Genomic DNA, 22,434 nt, shown 5'->3' on the forward strand with positions numbered 1-22,434 from the left:
GAGAAGGGTATGAAAAATTTTGGACTGAACACTTTTTTCTCAAATGTAAATAAAGGCTGAGAAATGTTTTTTTCCTACAATAATGCCTCTTGTTCATCATCTTATTATCTTTTGAGAGACACCTATGTAATTTCTTGTCAAAAAATTACTTGCTGGTTGAATAAAAGTAACTTTAAGTCAAAATTTGCCAAGGTTACGAATAATTATGGGCAGCTATATAAGTTTTAAATTGTACTTCACAAACAAAAACATGAAGTACTGCAAATAACCCTTGATCCAATATTGGGTCACTTGACTGTTGTATTAAACCATTATCCTACACCACCAAAGCCAATTCTCCAAAATATCTTAAGTTATCTTTATTTTACTACAGTTCAGCAAAACAAGACTTTCTTGAACTTGCAAAGCATGCAAGTCAAGCTAGCAGGTGGCACTCCAAACAAAAATTATATTTTTATTTTTTCTTTAAAAAGTATAAAAATACTTTTATAATATCTATTTTTAGTACTAAAACAGAGTATCAAGAAAGGTGATATAAAGTGTTTCAAATTACACATTAACTGTTTATACTGAATATTTTTTTTTTGTATTTTAGAAGAAAATATCTTAAACTATCATACTATTAGAAATGTATTGCCATGGCATGTGATTTATTTTAATATCCTTGGTCTTTATATCTTTATGTGCGTCTGTACATTTTGCCTAAACGGAACCACGTAAAATATTGTATTGGAAAATGCAGATTTGGAAGATGCTTTAATTAAATAAATGCAGCATCCAAAATGAAAGTGTAGAAGTTTGTGCGTTACTGCCAACAAGATGGGCAGAATGTTTCCTGTTGAAGAGGTTGTTATACTAAATTAAATTCTTACTAATGTTTATAAGCTTTCTTATTATTTATGAACTTCTGTAGTTCAGCTGTCAGTACAAGCAGGTTTATAGTATTTTGACGGTAACTATTCTATAAGTGAGGTGCAGATAATATCAGCTAATATCTAGCTATCCTGTGTAAGAGGCGGCTTCTTTAAATGTACATGACTGTTCTCTAATGGGAGTTTCCTGTTGGAAGCAAGAGTTTATCACTTGAGGGTTTCTCATCTGTGGTTTTTATTGTTTTTTAGATTCTTACTTCAGTTCCAATAAGACTTTCAATATTTTTACTGGTACAAGTCTCTCCCCACAGATATTCTGTGATCAGTTGGTACAGCAACTCATTATTGCACTAGCATCTTAGAGTAATCTGAACCTGCTGTCTGACAATATAAATTGGCCTGGAGATGTAAAGATCACTGAATTATTTTCTCATCGTAACACCTGCTGGCTGTTGGTGTTTTTTGCTGCATTATTTTTCCATATTTATTTTTCATGGAATATATGAGCAAAGACAGACCATAAGACCCAGAATGAATAAGCCTTATCTCAAACATTTTCTGTAGTTATCATGGAGCATTTAAAAGCAGAAGAACTAGTCAGAATTATTTATATATTGCTTATGCACTATGTGTAATGACACCTGGATCACTCATATCTCACAGAAAATGATACGGCATCCCAACATCTATGCTGACCAATCAAGCATATGTTGCTATGTAACCTTAGCCGTTTTCATAACCTGATAGCTTAATCATTTTGCCATATTAAAAAAAACACTTCAGCCCACTCCTTTAATGATGCAGACAGAGCGGCGAGCCGCCCATATGTACTGCTTGTACTGTGCAGGTGTGCATTAAATCTTTGGTTTTGGAAATAGGTTCTAAGTTTCTTGCATGTGCCTAAAACAACTCTGTAGTTGTATTAAGGGTGCTTTGCTATTGTTTAAACAGTTGCGATGCCCATGCATAAGCCTTTATAGAGGTCCATGAATAGCTAACTGTTTACATTATGTTTGAGCATAACTGCAAAAGTAAGGCAGGAGCTAGATGAAGTTTGCAATACAGTTTCCACAAAATATAATTGTCACAGTTTTTGAATGCATTGTAACATAAAGGTGACTGGTTTGAAGTGATAAGCCAATGATGTAGGCCACTATGAATTTCGAGGGTTCAGGGAAGGAGGAGGTTCTACCTGTGGCCACTATTACTGGCTCTGAAAGATAATTTTTACTACAAAAACTTCTAATTATAGCAAGGACTATGGCCATAGACTGGCGAAACTGAAACGTGGTATTTTTTGGCCTTATAGTTTGAATTTGCATATTGATCCGTAAAAAGAGCGGAGTTGGGTAATGCAGGGCATGTTTCTTCCATAAGTTAAGATTTATCTTCCCTCCACACCTACATAACATGGATTTTATCATGTTCTACACTATGTACAATAGGACCAGGTTGTCCATCAGTAAAAAATAGAGTATCAATACAGCTGTTTTAAATTTTCTTCCACAACATATCTTAATTTTAGACCAAGGAGTCTCATCGATCTACAACAATGAATTAATGGGAAGCCTCGGCGGATAATTCAAGTATGCTATTGCTAGATCCCGGCTAATTAACCACGACAGTAGCAATAAAGAACCATGGTGATTGCATTAGTGTTACTGATTCGGAGATCGCTTTTCATACTCCCAGTATATATTTAAATTATCTCATCTGTTTCAGTTTAAAGAGAATTTGAACTGAAAATAAAAAGTAAAAATAACCACACACAGGTCCTACTTACCTCCTGTGTAGTCTACTACTCAAATCTCTTTCTCCTCTCTTACGTTTCATTTGTCCACTGTGATCAATGGATCTCTCCGCCCTCCATTTTAAAAATGGCCATTACCCCATAACAGCTTCCTGGTCAGCGCACTGTTAAACTGTAATATCACCGACTTGGCCATAGGGAAACATGGACATTACCTTGCACATTCAGTTGTAACTGACAGCTGCTGAAATCCTTAAAAACATTACAGCAGCATCAGTGGTACAAATTGCCAGAATCATAATACAGTAAACATCAAATAGTAAATGGATACCATGTTATCTACCCCCTCCCTTCCATAGCCTATCCTTTCACTATCAGTGGATACTCCTGGTAAAAAAAAGCAAACATACTGTCAAATTTTCAAACAACCCAATTTGTCTTGTAAGTCCATGAGGGCATACCATCCAGTATATTTGAATGGATCCATAAAGGACCTAATTTCTTCTGTTGTGTAAATAGTAAAGATAAACTTTTTCCAGTTAGTGAAAAACATTTTAGTAGATTTGTCCAAGTGCATACGTGTATCCAGTGTATCCATGGTCTTTATATGTACCAGTTCTTCCCTTTTTTTTTCTTTTTATATTTAAATGTTATTCAAGTATTTTTTTCCTTGTTTATTTGTTTGCCATCTCAGTTATTTGTCTACTTCTTCAATAATAATGAGTTTCCTTAGTTATCTTAGCTTATGAGGTCGATTTCATGTTTGTGTCAATTATTAGACTAGGGTTATGACTTAGTCTGAAAAGCGGCACAGCTCATTAGTAGGCTTGTTGTTTTTTTGTTTTGTGTTTCTGCACAATGTGAGAATAATTGTTGGTCTATTTTGTGGTGTATAGATTTTATAGGATGTAGAAAGAGCATTATCATCATTCATTATTATTAGAAATATTATGCATTTATATGGTGCTGACAATTTGTACAGCATTTTACAGAATATGTTGAACAAGTCATGTCACTAACTGCTCCACAGAGAAGCTTGAAATCTAATTCCTAGCACAGTCATTGTCTAATGTCTCCACCTAAGTCTAAAGTCATGTACACATTATTATTATTAATGATTTATATAGTGCTATCATCTTCTGTGGTGCTGAACAATGGAGGGAACAAAAAAGACCACCTCTGCCAGTAATCTAGCATGTGTATTCCCCCAATGTCTCTCAATGTCTTGGCGAGCTATCCACCTGGTCGATTGGCTCAGCCAAGCATTGGTCAAGGGCACTGTTCTCCTTACTCATCCCACCTGCTCCATGATACTGATTACATGCCGCTGGAGGCAAGCGGCACATCTGTACAGTGACGGCCCTGCACTGTCACCTAAAGGGTCAAGTCCTGGTCCCTGCTGGGTAAACTTGCCTCGTACATGTGTACGAGGGTTTATAAAAGATTTGGGACATAACCAGTTATCTTACCAGTGTGTTTTTGAGATGTAGGAGGGGACCAGAGAGCCAGGAGGAAATACGGGAACATTTTATTTATGTTATATATATGCTCCCCCTATTAATAAGTGTATATTGTTAAGACTGCACAAATGTGTACAGTCTGATTGTGAGGTGTGTGGCTTAATAATATTGTATTATATATTTATAAGATTCCATGAAGGGAGAAAGACGTTGGAAACTTTATTTTAATCTAAACAGCTACCCCAGAGCTACTAGTGTAATTCCCCTTTATGGTGAAATGTAGTTGTTACTAATTTAACTGTCATGCTGAAATAAAAACAAAATAGCGTATCGGAAAATATAGATCACGAAAATAATAACCATTGCACTTTGGTATTTAAAAATTGGTTTTCAAACTACATCATACATGTTAAGTAATTTATAGATTTGCAGGCTTTGCATTTTCTTTTTAGATAAAGGTTTTCAAGGTCGTAAAATTATACATTTTCTGGTTGTCTATAACAGCAGTCTAATATTTGGTAGCATTCTGGTGCATGCTCTTACGTGTTTGGATCTCAGAAGTTCACATTTATGGGGTTGTGGACCTGGTCGCTTGTTGGGAGGTTCAGCCACCCACCTACCAGCCACAAGGGCCATTCGGCTGCAATTACACGCAGCGGAATGGTAACGCGGTAACACCGCGCGTCATGTTTGAAACACGCAATGCAGTGGTCGTGGTCAGGCACTCCGTCACAAGGATTATAGAGTGCTTGATACTAGGACATAGGCAATACCCCATACACAATCAACTTTACAATTTATCAGCACACCAATTTTTAAAAGCGCGCTCTTTATTGAGCCATCTTTTTTCACAAGGAATAAGCTGACAATTGTTTCGGGGGCCGCGCAGGGTCCCCTTTCATCAAGGCATACTAAATGTGTTTGTAACCACACGCCTTGATGAAGGGGGACCCTGTGGGCCCTCAAAACAATTGTCGGCTTATTCCTTGTGGAAACAGATGGCTCAATAAAGAGCGTGCTTTATTTCAAAAATTGGTGTGCTTATACATTGGACAGATGTTTGAAACATGGTGGCCAAAAAATGTCTCATGTTCAGAATCAGAATCTTTTATTTCATCAAGAACAACTGGGTTGTGTCCAGAATTGGGCTTGGCATAAACAGGGCTAAGTGTAGTGATACAAAAAATACAATAAATACCATTAACCAGAAAAGAGTTACACACAGAGTTAACCCCAGATTGAACAAAATGCACAGTGCAACAAATTTTATCATAGACAGGATTGTACAGGCAGGAAAAACCAGCGTGTAATGGGAGAATGATCAACGGATGGGATGGTGCTTGAGGGAATAGAGTGCATAGAGTTCAGAGAGTTGACGGCTGAGGGGAAGAAGCTGTTCCTGTACCTTGAGGTCTTGGTGGTGATAGTCTGAAACCTGTTGCATGTGAGAACCGCCTTGCTTATATGCATGTCCATAGGGAGGCCACCTGTCCACTGCCTGTACTAGCAAGTGCCTGGCTGGTAAAGCTGGTAGGCAGGAAACTTACTGCCTTCCAGTGCCCATGGAAGAGAGGCCCAAGTGTGGCACCAACTTTGATTTAGGGGTCTCTTAGTTAGCAATCCACAGTGCATGAATAAAACTATTGGCATAGCAGTATTTTTGCAATTTCTTAACTGTCCATAATTTATGATTCTGCTTATAACATATTATAAAATGTGTTATAACTTCTAATATACATTTGTTTGTTCTCTAACTGTATATTTGCATATATCCCTTATTATTTGTTGTTTTTGTCCAACCAATGTTTACAAATGCCTCAACATCATGAGATGTACTGTATAATCTTTATACAATATTTACTTGCTTCACAATTTTACCCAGACCTGGGTAATACGTAGGTGAGCAAAATAGATACAATTAAGGTTACACATGACATAAATGTGATAAGATGTAACATTTTGGTGAGCCTTAAACGCCTCTCCTTGTTAGACAGGCACACTAATTACTAAGCTAGCTTTCCACACAGACAGGGGTCAAAAAGGGGTTTTATAGAGGATTGGTGCAGCTAACAAGCTGTGTAACTTATCAGACCAAGTCTAATGATTGACATCAGCATGAGATCACTTACATAAACCTCACAAAAGAAATACATTACTTGCACAGAAGCAGTCATTATTCAAGCCAACACTGGGAAACAAAACAGTGGGGCAGCATAAATTAAAGTAACATTTCAAAAATACATAAAGATGTTAAAATGTACATTCAGGCCCTGTTCACATCACAAACGCGGATGGCCATGCATGCGGAACGCAACGCATGCGATTGCACGCCATGCGCATTTCTGTGCGTTGCGTGGCTGATCCCATCACTGAAAAGTGAATGGGACAGCCACGCGTTTTTGCAAAAAATTTGTGCAGCATGCGTTCCCGGACCGCACAGGTCCGGAACACATGCAGTGTGAACATCAGACAGTGCACTCTATGCACGGTCTGATGTCGTGCGTGTCGGCATCCCGACAGTTGCCCCCAGAATAGGTTAGCCAGGTCGGTGCCTCTAGTATAGGTAGCCAGTAAAGTTGCCCCCAGTATAGGTTAGATAGGCAGGCACCCCCGGTATAAGTTAGATAGGTAGGTGCCCCCAAGTACAGGTTAGCTATGTGGGTGCTTCTAATATAGGTAGCCAGAATAGTTGCCCCCAGCATAGGTTAGATAAGTAGGTGCCCCCAGTATAGGTTAGTTAGGTAGGTGCCTCCAATATAGGTAGCCAGTATAGTTGCCACCAGTATAGGCTAGCTAGGTAGGTAGGTGCCTCCAATACAGGTTAAATAAGTAGGTGCCCCCAGTATAGGTTAGATAGGTAGCTGCCCCCAATATAGGTTAGATTGGTAGCTGCCCCCCAGTATAGGTTAGGTAGATAGCTCCCCCCAGTATAGGTTAGATTAGATAGGTGCCCCCCAATATAGATTAGATAGGTAGCTGCCCCCCAGTATAGGTTAGGTAGCTTCCCCCCAGTATAGGTTAGATTAGGTAGCTGCACCCCAGTATAGGTTAGATAGGTAGCTGCCCCCCAGTATAGGTTAGATAGGTAGCTGCCCCCCAGTATAGGTTAGATAGGTAGCTGCCCCCCAGTATAGGTAAGATTAGGTAGCTGCCCCCCAGTATAGGTTAGATTAGGTAGGTGCCCCCCAAGTATAGTTTAGATTTAGGTAGCTGCCCCCAGTATAGGTTAGGTAGGTGGGTAGGTCCCCCATAATGGAGGGGGTAGCCGCAGAGAGGGTAGCCCGACCTCTCCCTCCCTTCCTCTCCCCGGGCTGCCCTCCGTGCTCCCCCCTCAGATGCAGAGTAATGCGCAGGGAAGCGCTTTAAATAGCTACTCACCTCCCTGGTTCCAATCGCCGATCACTCACTTGCCACCAGTCTCCTGCTCTGCATAGCCGGGTATAACACGCTGCTTCCTGTTTAGCAGGAAGCAGCGTGTGTATACCCGGCTATGCAGAGAGGAGAACAGCGGCTAATGAGTGATTGGCGATTGGAACCAGGGAGGTGAGTAGCTATTTACAGCGCTTCTCTGCGCATTACTCTGCATCTGAGAGGGGAGCACGGAGGGCAGCCCGGGGAGAGAAAGGAAGGGAGAGGTCAGGCTGCTCTCCCCGCGGCTGCAGCTCCATTACAGCGCCCGCCTCCCAATAGCACTCAGGGCATCAGGGCAACCGCACGGCTGCACGGCACCTAGAAACGGGCCTGAATACAAGTTTGACAGATCTTGCTATGCGAATATATGGAAAATGTGGGGTCATTACTAATGGCCTCCTTACATATAATATATAGTCCATTCTCCCCATAAAGGACTATATAATAAATATTCCACTCCCCCCCTCTAAATCTCTCCAATTGATGCGCAGCTTTCTATGATCGCAAATGTGTTTGCAGTTTGAGTTTGCGGGGGGGGGGGGGGTTTGTTGTGTTTCAATTTTGTGAATTCAGATTGTGAACTTTTTTCAATTTCAAATTTTCGACAGTGGGTGAAGTTTACCTAGGCAGTGTTGCTTTTTTTCTATTTATAATGTTGTTTGTGCAGTATATTCAAAGCACTTTCTTCAGTTCAGTTCCTCTTAAGTTTCTCTGCTGCCTACTGAAATTTACAGACTGCATTTCCTTGAAGGTGAAAAGCGAATAGCGACACTATTAGGGCCCGTTTCCACTATAGCGTTGCGGAATCGCCGGCGAATCACCGCAGGCAAATCGCATGCGGGTGCGATTCCGCATGCGTTTTTTGCCACGATTTTGCATGCGATTTCGCATAGGTAAGGCTGTATGCGAATTTAACCATGTCACTGCCTGTGTAAATTAACATTAATACCTATGCGAAATCGCGGCAAAAAACGCATGGGGAAAACGCATGCGATTTCCCTATTAATTCCATTGCGTGCGATTCGCCTGCATTCCACACGCAGGCGAATTCTGAGGACCCTACCATGCAGATTTTTTCTGCACAGAAAAACGTGCGGGGAAACGCACAAGTGGAAACAGTCCCATCCACTTGTACTGACTGTGCGAATCCGCATGCGGGCAACGCATGCGGATTCGCGATAGTGGAAACGGGCCCTTAATGTTTCACGTCACAATCTTATGCACAACTGTTGCCAGTGATTAGTATGTATGTGAAGGATCAGCTTCAAGTCAGGAGCTTGGAAAGCATTACAGACAGGCTCAGGCACAGTATCTCACAAACAAACGGATGGTGCTTTGTTGTGGCAAACGGAATAAAACCGTGCAGCTTAACAAAACAGTCTTGGTAGTAAACAGTGTAAAAGATGGTGCACAAACAAGTCCTCCAACCAAGCACTGCCAGTGTTTCTAGTTCTTCCGTAAAAAGCCAACTGCTACTCTGGACAAGTCTGTCTCCACACTCTCTCCATCTGCACACTAGTCTGCTCAGCTTTTAAACACTAGCACCTGAGCAATCAGCAGGTGCACCACAGAAAACCTGGTGGATAACTCCACCCAGGATTAGGCGGCCAGAAGCACCCACACTGCACTACTCCTGGCCAGCTCCAGACCCAAGCCAGGACTTGGCTAATGCAGACCCACATCTGCAAATTCCAAATACAGCTTCTGGGGCTGCTTAAGCCAGAAAGCACTGAAACTCAGGTGCAATATATATGCCATCCACAAAGTAAGTCGTATATTTTGCATCTTCACCAACATGATGAACTTGCCTCTTAAGGCTCATACACACATCAGACTATGGTCTTTGGAAAATGAAAGATCACAGACCAATCTTACCACCCTTCATGTAGTATGAGAGCCATACCTTCACAGTCTTTTCTATAGAGCTGAACTCCATCTTTGGAAGATGCTGCACACACAGATGCTGTACAGACACAAAAGATCAGTATCTGCAAAAGATCTGTTCCTGCCAAAGATCCGTTCCTGCAAATTGCAATGATAGTCTATGAGATCTGCAGATCATCATACACACATGATTTAACTGACATTCATCTGCAGATCAAACAATCATCCACAGATCTGAAAATCCATCCTGGTGGATCTGATCTGCAGATGAATGTCAGTTAAATCATGTGTGTATGATGATCTGCAGATATCATAGACTATTATTGCAATTTGCAGGAATGGATTTTTGTCAGGAACAGATCTTTTGCAGATACTGATCTTTTGTGTCTGTACAGCATCTGTGTGTGCAGCATCTTCCAAAGATTTTTTTTCTGATGGGGAGTTCAGCTCCATAGAATAGACTGTGTAGGTATGGCTCTCATACTACATGAAGGGTGGTAAGATTGGTCTGTGATCTTTCATTTTCCAAAGACTATAGTCTGATGTGTGTATGTGGCCTTAGTCATCAGGGACATAGACAACAATAACAACACAAAAGCCATCCTCACCCTCTCCCTTTCACAAAATACATTTTTATCACTGCCTTTGTCCCCAATGGACTTGTTTTATTATATGATATCACACTAGGCTTAACCTTTTAGACACATTGACCATAATTTTCACCTCTGTCAACTGTTAACAAAAGAAGAAGAAAAAAAGAATATCAGCTTATTGAATAAAGCTCAGTTCAGCGCTGACCTGATGTTTTATTTAACACCTGTTGTGCTGTTTCCTTCAGCTTTGCAGCTGAGAGACTTTGATAAAAAAAGAACAGGCAGTTTATATTAAGTCTGACTTCCAGGTGAACAGAGTTTAACAACAGTATTACATAACGTTTGTCACTGGCCCATTTATGAACATTTTTCTCTCAACTGATAAGCTTTAATCAGAAAAGAAAATGATTCAGTCAGTTGCTGTAAATAAGTATATAAGGAAGTCATAATATATCAGCCATGTATTTTGTAAAGTATAGAGCCTCCTGTGAACATAGTGCTTTTTATAGCAGCCAGTCTTAGGCCCCGTTCACATCACAAATGCGGATGGCCACGCATGCGGGACGCAACGCATGCGAACGCACGCCATCCGCGTTTGTGTGCGTTGCGTGGCTGATCCCATCACTGAAAAGTGAATGGGACAGCCACGCGTTTTTACAAAAAATGCGTGCAGCATGCGTTCCCGGACCGCACAGGTCCGGAACGCATGCAGTGTGAACATCAGACATTGCACTCTATGCAATGTCTGATGTCGTGCGTGTCGGCCACCTGCACGCGTTTCCAAAACGCGGCTGGAAACTCGTGCAGTGTGAACGGGGCCTTAAAGGGAATGCAAGGTGAGAGGGATGGGGAGGCTGCCATATTTATTTCCTTATAAACAATGCCTGTTGCCTGGTAGCCCTGTTGATTTTTTGGCATAAGTAGTGTCTGAGTCAAAACCCTGGAACAAGCATATGGCTAATCCAGTAAAACCCGAGTCAGCTGAGTCAGAGTACCTGATTTGCTGCATGCTGGTATTGTATTGGAAGTATTGGAAACACAGGATCAGGTGGAGTGCCAGGCAACTGGTATCATTTAAAATGAGATAAATATGGCAGCCTCCACATCACCCTGAGACCTCATTCACACCTAAAATTGAAAATGCAAGCGTTTCGCGTGGGCTTTTTTCACCCCTCCTGGCGCTCCACTGCGTGCTGCGTTTCTGGTAAAAGCTCTTTTCTAAGCGCTGTTCAAGAGCGGTTTTGTAATTCACTCCCTGACGAAAGTCAAGAAGTGAACTCTTTGACCCGGAAAAGAATAAATGCAATGTATTTATTCTCAAAAACACGAACGCAATCGCCCCATAAAGCGGTTTTGTGAGCGTTTATGGCTCATCCTATACCTTCCATTATAGTAAAAACGCCCCAGAAATGGTACAGGCACTGCTTTGCTGAACGCACAGAGTATAACGATTCGCGCTGATATGAACCGTCTCATAGAGATTCATTGCACCAGCGTTTCGTGGGCGATTTTAAAAATCGCCTGCATTTGATAAAAGGCTGAAAACGTCCCTAGTGTGAACGAGCCCTGGCCCCAGGTTCCCTTTAAAGCACAACTACATGAGAGGGATATGGAGGCTGCCATATTTATTTCCTTATAAGCAATACCAGTTGCCTGGCATACTGCTGATCCTCTGCCTCTAATTCTTTTAGCCATAACCCCTGAACAAGAATGCAGATCAGATGTTTCTGACATTTTTGTCAGATCTGACAAGGTTAGCTGCATGCTTATTACTGGTGTTAATCAGACACTACTGAAGCCAAATAGATCTGCAGAACTGCCATATGGCAGCCTCCATATTCTTTATACTTTAGTTGTCCTTTAAAGTGAACCAGAGACGAAGCACCCTCATGCATTTTACCATATATATCAGTGGGAACATTAGAGAAAACACCTACCCTGCTCTCTGTTTCATCCTTTACAGCTCAGCCTGCTTGTTAGTAGCACTGATAAAATCTCCAACTGAGCATTCAGTCTGGCTTTGCTCAGGAATCATTATAGCTGAGTCTATCTTTTTAAGCCCAAGCCTGCTCCCTTCTGGCTCTGCTATAATGGCTCAGCACCTTTGCGAATGGCTTTGTATGTAATCTCACTCATTTCAGCATTTAACACAGTGGAGTTACCCAGCTGCAAACAAAAAACAAGTAGCATTGAAACATGGTCATGGTTATGCTCAGCTGTGACTCTATAGAGAGCCAGCTTGCTACTGCTGCTGCGAAGTTTCATGCAATCATAGCTATTTATTTTATTGAGTGAATAATGTTGTTCAGCCGGCCCCTCATTGGTCACTCAGTTAGCTCACCTGATGTCACCAATATCATGTGATCTAATCCCACCAATTGGCAACCAAAGAAGGAACATATTTGTGCATTTTTACAAGTAGGCCAACATTCCTCTCTGCAATGTGGACTGGGTGTACATTTGCAATCTGTCACAGCCTTCCAGATAGACTCCTGGGTGGATGTTATCTTGTTATCTTTCCTATATAATTAGTGATCTATATGTTAAAAAAAACATATATAGTCATTTTGCTAATGCCTGCGATTGCTGTCATGTACCATAGTAAACGTTACATACAATATCTGCTAAATTGATAATTGCTGGCTATTTTGAGTGAGCATGCCTGTAAAGGTCTGCCCTTTGCCATGAAGTAATGCTCTTACTGCACTTGTAAACAGGTTTCTATTTTCTATGTCTGTGACTGTACAGGCTCACTACAACATTTTCCTCTGAATGTGCTAATAGGCCTTGTGAGAGTGTTTTTATAACCACCCATCTGTCACTTTTTAACAGGCCTGATTGGCAAGCACATGTAACAACTGACATCTGTTCGTGCCTATTCATATGCAGATTTATGATAATGGCTATGAACAATAAGACAAAAAAATTACCTAAGGTGAATGTAAATGTTCACATGCCAACCCTAATAAAATTAATATCCAGGAATTATTAATTCTCGCTCATCAGTCAACAAGCAGAGAATGTGAAATATGTGTATCTCTGCACAGGTTAAATAGATACATAGGTGTGCACTTTTGATGTAAACATATTATACTAATCATTATAAAATTGGGTGATAAACACAAATGCAATATTAATGTATAAAACAATACAAATTGTAAAAAATTAAGTCTTGCGACACATTGAACAGAATGATGTGCAGTAGCGTATAATTACTAACACCACAATGACATACTGGCTTTCTATAGGTTACAAGCATGTGCTCTTACACAGGGGTGCTATTTTTGTCAAACTAGAGAAGATTTAACACTTTAATAAATATTACTTTTTTTGTCTCTGTTAGAGATCTTCCTGAGGTGTCAACTGAAACAGGGCATCTATTTATTATTGTGTATACAGGTTGATTGTGTAAGGTGGGGTTGGAATTTGTAAGTTTGTGCTATTAGGGGGTCACACTTGGGAATTACATGCAATTTTCAGGCATGCGGAATCACACCAGATGTGACAGCCCATGGTAATCAAGAGGCTGGTTCGCTTTCCTGCACACATTTCCCCTACACAATCCTGTCCATGGTTGTGTAACTATGTGCGTTGTAACGCAGATGAGTGCAGGAAAATGACATGCACAGTTCCCGCACATAATGAATCTGAACCCTGATTTTTTAAAACAGAACGCTGTGTGTTAAGGTTAGGCGCCCATGGAGGAGAAAAAGCTAATTGAATCAGGCCCATAGTGAGATCAGTAAAAGGTTAGCAAACTGGAGCTGGAGTCTGGAGCTGGCAAGCTGGAGTCACGTTTGCTTAATACAAACAAGCTCCTTAGGTTTTATTAAAGATAAGTCCTTGCTTTAGATGTATGCATGTTGCTGCAATACCACCGACTCTTCTCAGCAATCGTTGTGTTCTGAAAAGATCCTTTGCTACTGAATAGCAGAAACTAAAACAGTCCAGGCTTCCAGGATCACCTATGTTCTCTGGTGTTCTCAGGCATTCTCTTGCCTCAGTAAATCAACCCCGCAGTATCCCTTCTAATTTTTTGATTGGAGAATTTAGTAATACACTGGCTCTAGTAATGGAAAGCCCATCTAAATAAACATTGCCTGGGCATACTAATTAGCAGACTGTTCTGGCTGTGCAGATTTTGCCTGCTGATTAGCCTGCCTGTGAAGAAATCCAGTGGCAGAGTTCCCTTGGAACAACTCCATAGCAGTCAGCAGCACTTTTGTGCCTTGCCATTTCTGGTGTTATTTCTGGCAGTACTGGATTCCATTGCTTCCTGGTAGATTGTTTCATCACATAGCTAGAATAAAAACGCAATCTAATGACAATGGAACTCAGAAGAAGCACTGGGGGGGGGGGGTTGAATACTTTGCTCTGCCATCACAAATGGCGTCACTGTCATTGTATTTCTTTAGAAGGGAGACAAGCCAGCAGGTAATACCTGCACAATTGAAGCAGCCTGCTTATTTGTGTATCCTGGCGGCAGTTATATTGCTGGGGCTCACTTAGTATTTAATAACAGCTACATGCTGGATTCTTTTTTTTGGTTGACAGAGGTCAAACCCCTGTAAACAATAACAGTGCATACCAGCTTCTGCAGACGACTGTGAAATCATTGTCACATGTACCTAACATTTAATTCGTTATTGACAACTGTGTAAATTTCATTTCATTCATATTAATTTACACTGGTTAACAAGGGGGTAAATCTTGTGGTTAAAGGCAACTAAAATCTCCCATGTATTTGAGCCCTCTGTCTGCATTTTTTAGTATGCTATTGCCAGGACAACTACATAATAAAAAATAAAATAAGTCAGTAAAGTGGTCTTATGTCTACGCTGCTACTGTAACCCTACCAATATACATAGTGAAAGTTGCCGGTTCTAATTTTGATGGGCCTGGAGAGGTATCAAGAAATACATTCACTGCATTCAACATTAAAGCGGTTTAACACCCAGCATTACAACTTTGCTTTAAAAGATTGCTTACAGCTTACAAACTATTATGCCAGATTTTTTTTTAAGCAGAAATTCACTGAATGGGTTAAACATGACATTTTAGTGTTGGATTCAACTAGGAATCCGCATCCGTTCTTATCTTTTAGTTACAAATGTATCTTTATTTGGAATACAAATAGACCTTTGAAAAGCCTGCCAGGGAAGCCCTCTTTGTTCTCTCAGAGCAGTGTTTGTTTGTTACATTGTAGATAGATACATTTGTAACTAAACAAGCAAGCACGGAGGAGTATTTCTAGCTAAATGCAGCACTAAAATGTCATGTTTAATCCATTCAGTGAATTTCTGCTAAAAAAAAAATCTGGCATAATAGTTTATAAGCTGTAAGCAATCTTTTAAAGCAAAGTTGAAATGCTGGGTGTTAGACCACTTTAAGGTCCAATGTCTTTACAATGAGACATTTCCACCGTGCAGTCAGCTTTCAGTGAATGTAACCGCACTCTGACAGCTGCATAAACTCTGGCCGTATAAACGCTGTTCATATTTTAGCTTAATAAACTGAATTGAATAAAGTACAGTAGGTTTGTCTGGCAAGACACACTGCCACACATCCACCAATGAACCTCTCATTATGACGTCTCACCCTGAATTCCAACCTTACCCAATAAAACCGTTCACCATTTACAGTTTTGATTAACATTTTTTTTCAGTTTAAACATCACTTATTTGCATCCTTGTGCTTTTGAAAAGGAACTGAGTACATGGTGACACGGCGGCTAGATTTGTTTTCAGCAATGAACTTTTACATTTTAGCACGTGAGGCATGACACCTGCTCACAAAGCAAGTAAATTATTTTTGTTATATTGTCCCTGAAGGTCTCTTTTGTCTCCCACACAGGCATGAATGCTTTGCAATTACAGAATTTGGCTACTTTAGCAGCTGCAGCAGCGGCAGCCCAAACCTCAGCTACCACCACCAATGCAAATCCTCTGTCCACAACGACTAGTGCACTGGGAGCGCTAACAAGCCCGGGTGAGATGTGTTTTCTGTCTGTCATGCAGAACATTCTTCCGGGATGTTTAGAGAAAAACATTTCTGTTGACAATTTCATTTTTTATTCAGTAGAAATTATAAACATTTTATGGGAAACTTTATTTACATCTATATCACCATTCCATCGTGTCTATTTCCCATTGTTGCAGTGCAGTTGCAGTTTTTTTATTAGCCTGCACATGCTCTGTAGCTAATTGTTGGTGGTCGCTTTGTTATTTTGCCACACATACTGTGTAGCTGGCTTTTGGTGGTTACCTTCTTATGTTTAATAGTTAACCATCTCTCCACTGCCTATTCTTTTCATTAGGCTTCATTGCAGTCATGACAACTGCTGTATAAAACCAGCATCTGTGTACTGTTGCATGCTATTAAATCCCTTATTCCATATTGTTGGTCATCATAATTCACCGACCATGGCAGTTTCACCTTTCATTCTACCAACTACAATTCTCAACAATCATCCTCAGCAGAGCTCTTTCAGTTTTGTGTTAAAGTGGCAAGTGAGTTTAAAAGGATTGACAGGATTGATTTATTGGCTTTGATGAAATCTACCAGAAATCCACCGATTTCCTCCAAAGTCTGCTTGATATCAAGAGGAAAATCAAATAAACACTCAATAGTGGTGAAAAATTAAGCAGTAGAGCGATTGAGCAAAACTATTCAGATCCATCATTTCATCTGATCTTAATCCAATTTTGAATAAAACAATACAAGATCGCAGTGAGGACCGTTGATTGATACTGCCCAGTTGATATGTTGATTGTGGAGTATTCATCATTAGTCAGATCAGCCCTAGCCAGTTTTTCACTACAAGACTATTTGACAAAAGCTGAAGGGAAAATGTTTTTTTTTCCATACCAATCATGAAGGTTCCAGCTGTCATGTTTTACAAGGGAAGCAGTCTTCCTACTTCAGGTCTAAAAATGTCACCTCAACTACTTTTTGGGACCTCTTATAATCTGTCCTTCATTTTAATTAGGCAGTCATTGGTTTCCACTTTTATTGTTGCTGTTATTTAACATATGAAAAGGAGTACATCTGTTTGCATGCATCAAGATAACCGGGTCATGTCACATATCGATCTGTATGCTGATACTAATCACCATATCTTCCAAATGCTCTTAGTATGTGTTAGTTGCAGCTTTGGTCTGCTTTTATTTTATTTTTTTTAAATACCTTGAGTCTAATAGTGGTACCTGTTGATAAAGGGGAAAAAATCAAAGGATTTGTTTTTCACAGTCCAGATGCTCATCAATTGGATGAGAAATTGCATCATGTGTATTTAGCATAATGCTGATTATACAGTTGTTTGCAAAAGTATTCAGCCACCTTGAAGTTTTCCACATTTTGTCATATTATTGCCACAAACATGAATCAATTTTATTGGAATTCCACTTGAAAGACCAATACAAAGTAAATCATACATGATTCCAAACATTTAAAAAAAAAATAACTGCAAAGTGGGGTGTGCGTAATTATTCAGCCCCCTGAGTCAATACTTTGTAGAACCACCTTTTGCTGCAATTACAGCTGCCAGTCTTTTAGGGTATGTCTCTACCTTTGCACATCTAGAGACTGAAATCCTTGCCCATTCTTCTTTGCAAAACAGCTCCAGCTCAGTTAGATTAGATGGACAGCGTTTGTGAACAGCAGTTTTCAGATCTTGCAACAGATTCTCGATTGGATTTAGATTTGGACTTTGACTGGGCCATTCTAACACATGGATATGTTTTGTTTTAAACCATTCCATTGTTACCCTGGCTTTATGTTTAGGGTTGTTGTCCTGCTGGAAGGTAAACCTCCACCCCAGTCTCAAGTCTTTTGCATACTCCAAGAGGTTTTCTTCCAAGATTGCCCTGCATTTGGCTCCATCCATCTTCACATCAACTCTGACCAGCTTCCCTGTCCCAGCTGAAGAGAGGCACCCCAGAGCATGATGCTGCCACAAACATATTTAACAGTGGGGATGGTGTATTCAGAGTGATGTGCAGTGTTAGTTTTCCACCACATTTTGGCCAAAAAGTTCCATTTTGGTCTCATCTGACCAGAGCACCTTCTTACACATGTTTGCTGTGTTCCCCACATGGCTTGTGGCAAACTGCAAACTGGACTTCTTAAGCTTTTCTGTTAACAATGGTTTTCTTCTTGCCACTCTTCCATAAAGGCCAACTTTGTGCAGTGCATGACCAATAGTTGTCATATGGACAGATTCCCCCACCTGAGCTGTAGATCTCTGCAGCTTGTCCAGAGTCACCATGGGCCTCTTGACTGCATATCTGATCAGCACTCTCCTTGTTCGGCCTGTGAATTTAGGTGGACGGCCTTGTCTTGGTAGGTTTACAGTTGTGCCATACTCCTTCCATTTCTGAATGATCGCTTGAACAGTTCTCCATGGGATGTTCAAGCCTTTTGAAGTCTTATTGTAGCCTAAGCCTGCTTTAAATTTCTCAGTAACGTTATCCCTGACCTGTCTGGTGTGTTCTTTGGACTTCATGGTGTTGTTACTCCCAATATTCTCTTAGACAACCTCTGAAGCTGTCACAGAGCAGCTGTATTTGTACTGACATTAGATTACATACAGGTGCACTCTATTTAGTCATTAGCACTCATCAGACAATGTCTATGGGCACTCAGACTGCACTCAGACCAAAGGGGATGAATAATTACGCACATTCCACTCTGCAGTTATTTATTTGTAAAAAAAATTTGGAATCATGTATGATTTTCATTCCACTTCTCACGTGAACACCGCTTTGTATTGGTCTTTCACGTGGAATTCCAATAAAATTGATTCATGTTTGTGGCATTGATATGACAAAATGTGGAAAACTTCAAGGGGGGCGAATACTTTTGCAAACCACTGGTATATAAGATTTGACTGGCCAGCAAGCTTTATGTAGTCTGCATTAACCACTTGAGGACCCACCCTTTACCCCCCCTTAAGGACCAGCGCTGTTTTAGGTGATCTGTGCTGGGTGGGCTGTGCAGCCCCCAGCACAGATCAGGGTGCAGGCAGAGCGACCAGATCGCCCCCCTTTTTTCCCCACTAGGGGGATGATGTGCTGGGGGGGTCTGATCGCTCCTGCCTGATGGGTGTTGCGGGGGGGGCACCTCAAAGCCCCCCTCCGCGGCGACATTCTCCCCCTCCCTCTCCTATCTGTCTCCTCTGGGGATCGGGGCGGCACAGGACGCTATCCGTCCTGTGCAGCCAGTGACAGGCTGTCCCCTGTCACATGGCGGCGATCCCCGGCCGCTGATTGGCCGGGGATCGCCGATCTGCCTTACGGCGCTGCTGCGCAGCAGCGCCGTACAATGTAAACAAAGCGGATTATTTCTGCTTGTGTTTACATTTAGCCTGCGAGCCACCATCGGCGGCCCGCAGGCTATTCACGGAGCCCCCCGCCATGTATTGACAGGAAGCAGCCGCTTACGCGAGCGGCTGCTTCCTGATTAATCAGCCTGCAGCTGGCGACGCAGTACTGCGTCGCTGGTCCTGCAGCTGCCACTTTGCCGATGCGCGGTATGAGTGCGCGGTCGGCAAGTGGTTAAATTACAACCCAAACTAGAATTGTTAGCATCTCTTTGAACATCTCTACTTAAGAGTCTCATATACTGTAATTTAAGGCTTGTACATTTTATATACAGTATGTTGTTACGGGTGACAATGAAAATATTTCTAAGGAAAGACTTTTACCACTAGACTATTTACCTCATTGATATAGTGCCACTAAATGGAAAACTCCCAAAAAAAGAATTGCTTCAGCATACTTTTACCACCCTGGCGTTCTGATAAGATCGCCAGGGAGGCTGCGGGAGGGTTTTTTGTTAATAAAAAAAAAATATTTCATGCAGCCAACTGAAAGTTGGCTGCATGAAAGCCCACTAGAGGGCGCTCCGGAGACGTTCTTCCTGATCGCCTCCGGCGCCCAGAATAAACAAGGAAGGCCGCAATGAGCGGCCTTCCTTGTTTTGCTTAGATCGTCGCCATAGCGACGAGCGGAGTGACGTCATGGACGTCAGCCGACGTCCTGACGTCAGCCGCCTCCGATCCAGCCCTTAGCGCTGGCCGGAACTTTTTGTTCCGGCTACGCTGGGCTCAGGCGGCTGGGGGGACCCTCTTTCGCCATTACTCGCGGCGGATCGCCGCAGAGCAGCGGCGATCAGGCAGCACACGCGGCTGGCAAAGTGCCGGCTGCGTGTGCTGCTCTTTATTTGAAGAAAATCGGCCCTGCAGGGCCTGAGCGGCAGCCTCCGGCGGTGATGGACGAGCTGAGCTCGTCCATACCGCCAGGCTGGTTAATTTCATATCAAGAGTTTCATAATTGAATGTTCTTGATGCCAGACTACAGTTTTGGAAACTGAGAAGTTCAGATTTCATTTCCTAACACCATGGCAACTGTGCAACTCCCTAGCAACTGTGAAGTGTTCTTCACAGGGAAGAAAGGGTAGTTGGGTGGTTTCTCCAAATCAAAGGTTCATTATTATTATTATTTAGTATTCATTAGGTGCCAACATCTTCCGCAGTGCTGTATAAGGTATATAGTCTATTCCCTACCATAGTCATATGTTCATCATAGTCAAGGGTCAATATTGGGGAAAGCCAAATAACATTTCTGTATATTTATGTGATGTGGGAGGACATTGGTGCCCAAAGGAAACCCATGCAGACAATATACAAACTCTGTGCAGATAGTGCCCTTGCTGGGATTCCAAATAGAGACCCAACACTGTGCAAGAAGAGAGTTCTATCCACTACGCCACTGTACTGCCCACACACTATCCTTCAGTAATTGTAACTGTGCCTATCATTAGCTTTAAGAAAACTGCCTGGTCATATTGCAAATTCCATTATTGATTTTACCTTTACCATCTTCTGTGGAAATTGTAACACCCTTACCATAGAGAGACATTCCCATTTTTTATGGTAAGATCTTCTTTACATCATACACAGCTGATGCACCCATGTCTTAATTAGTGTTTGGGGGGTAAAATGTTAATTTTGCAAATCTCTGTGTTGACCTCTTATATATTTACATAATCTGAAGTCTATTTTCAAAGTCTCTTCAAGTCTTCAAATTCTCACTTACAGTATAGTTACATCAGGGCCGGCTTTAGGCTTTATGTCCCCCCAACCTGATAGCAATGTTCGGTGGACTCGGTTCCTCCCCTATTCTGGTATTAGATAGCCTTGTATACCACCCCTAAATGGTAATACTAGGGTAACCGTCCCTCCCCCATAATGGTAGCCAAGGGCCCCTATGGGCCCTGGATCCCTGGAAGCTACTGTTAAGCAATGACAGTTTCTCCTTCACTCTTGGCAAATTAATACAACATTGTTATAATAAGGATACAATGTTGCTATAAGAAGTATGTGATAGATACAGGGCCGGCCCGCTCATGAGGCGGGGTGAAACTTTTGCCTCAGGCGGCACATTTCTAGGGGCGGCATCCGCCCGTCGGTGGGTGCGGGGAGCCGGCCGCCGAGCTGGAGGGGTAGCGGGCAGGACGGGGGTATTGGGCCTAGCGGCGGGGAGGGGGGTCGGACCCCCTCTCCCTCGCCTGGGTCCCCCGTCCTCCGCTCCCCTCCAGCCTTAAATAGATCAGAAGCAGCCGCTACTCGTAAGAGGCACGGGCGGGGAGGACTCACCACTTCCTCGATCCAGCATGCGCTCCACTGACGTCACTTCCTGCAACGCCGCCCACTGTATTGTAAGTGGACGGCGTTGCAGGAAGTGACGTCAGTGGAGCGCACGCTGATCGAGCGAGGAAGAGGTGAGTCCTCCCAGCCCACTGCCTCTTTCGAGTAGTGGCTGCTTCTGATCTATTTAAGGCTGGAGGGGAGCGGAGGACCGGGGGACCCAGGCGAGGGAGAGGGGGTCCGACCCCCCTCCCTGCCGCTAGGCCCAATACCCCCATCCTGCCCGCTACCCCTTCAGCTCGGCGGCGGCGGGGGGGGGGGGGCAGCAATAATTTTTTAAAAATTTGCCTCGGGCGGCAAAAAGTCTGGGGCCGGCCCTGGATAGATATCTGATAGAATATACTAATATTTCTGAGAAGCTGTACAGAAATGGCTGTCTTTGTAGAGCTGATCTGAGCTGTAGAAACAGCATGGAAGTAAGAACCTACAGTACACATGGCTAGCATTTTGAAATGACTGAGTAGCAGGTATGGTACATCCGGTATGTATGTTAGCACCGGTATGCAGTTTGTATGCCACTACATTGTAATATTCTAACAAAATTACAACAGATTCTGAGCTCCATCTCCTCCCTTCTTTGTTACATTGCTTATGCAAGTTATAATGTGGTCCTGGTTTGCTTTAACCAGAGCATAAGCTAAAGCTGAAGCTGAGAATTCATCAATCGCAGTTTTAAGCTCACTTTTGGGTAACAAAGCAGTGGTTCTGGAAAATGTGTGCTTTTGTTGGAAAAAAAGGTGTAACTTTGGCCTCTGCA

General features: G+C 42.1%; 1 protein-coding gene across 19 annotated transcripts in view; it reads left to right on the plus strand.

The window, feature by feature from the left end:
- CELF2 (CUGBP Elav-like family member 2) overlaps nt 1–22,434 on the plus strand; it is a 688,411-nt gene that overhangs the window by 585,504 nt on the left and 80,473 nt on the right. For 16 of the 19 annotated variants that reach the window (XM_068276071.1, XM_068276070.1, XM_068276073.1 and 13 more), the window contains exon 9: nt 15,824–15,958. The exons of the other annotated variants lie outside the window; for them this stretch is intronic. In XM_068276071.1, coding sequence (XP_068132172.1) covers nt 15,824–15,958 — 135 coding nt within the window. The remainder of the gene's footprint in view (nt 1–15,823; nt 15,959–22,434) is intronic. 19 annotated transcript variants of the gene reach the window in all.

This window comes from Hyperolius riggenbachi, chromosome 3 (genome assembly GCF_040937935.1).
Source record: "Hyperolius riggenbachi isolate aHypRig1 chromosome 3, aHypRig1.pri, whole genome shotgun sequence".
Taxonomy (NCBI): domain Eukaryota; kingdom Metazoa; phylum Chordata; class Amphibia; order Anura; family Hyperoliidae; genus Hyperolius; species Hyperolius riggenbachi.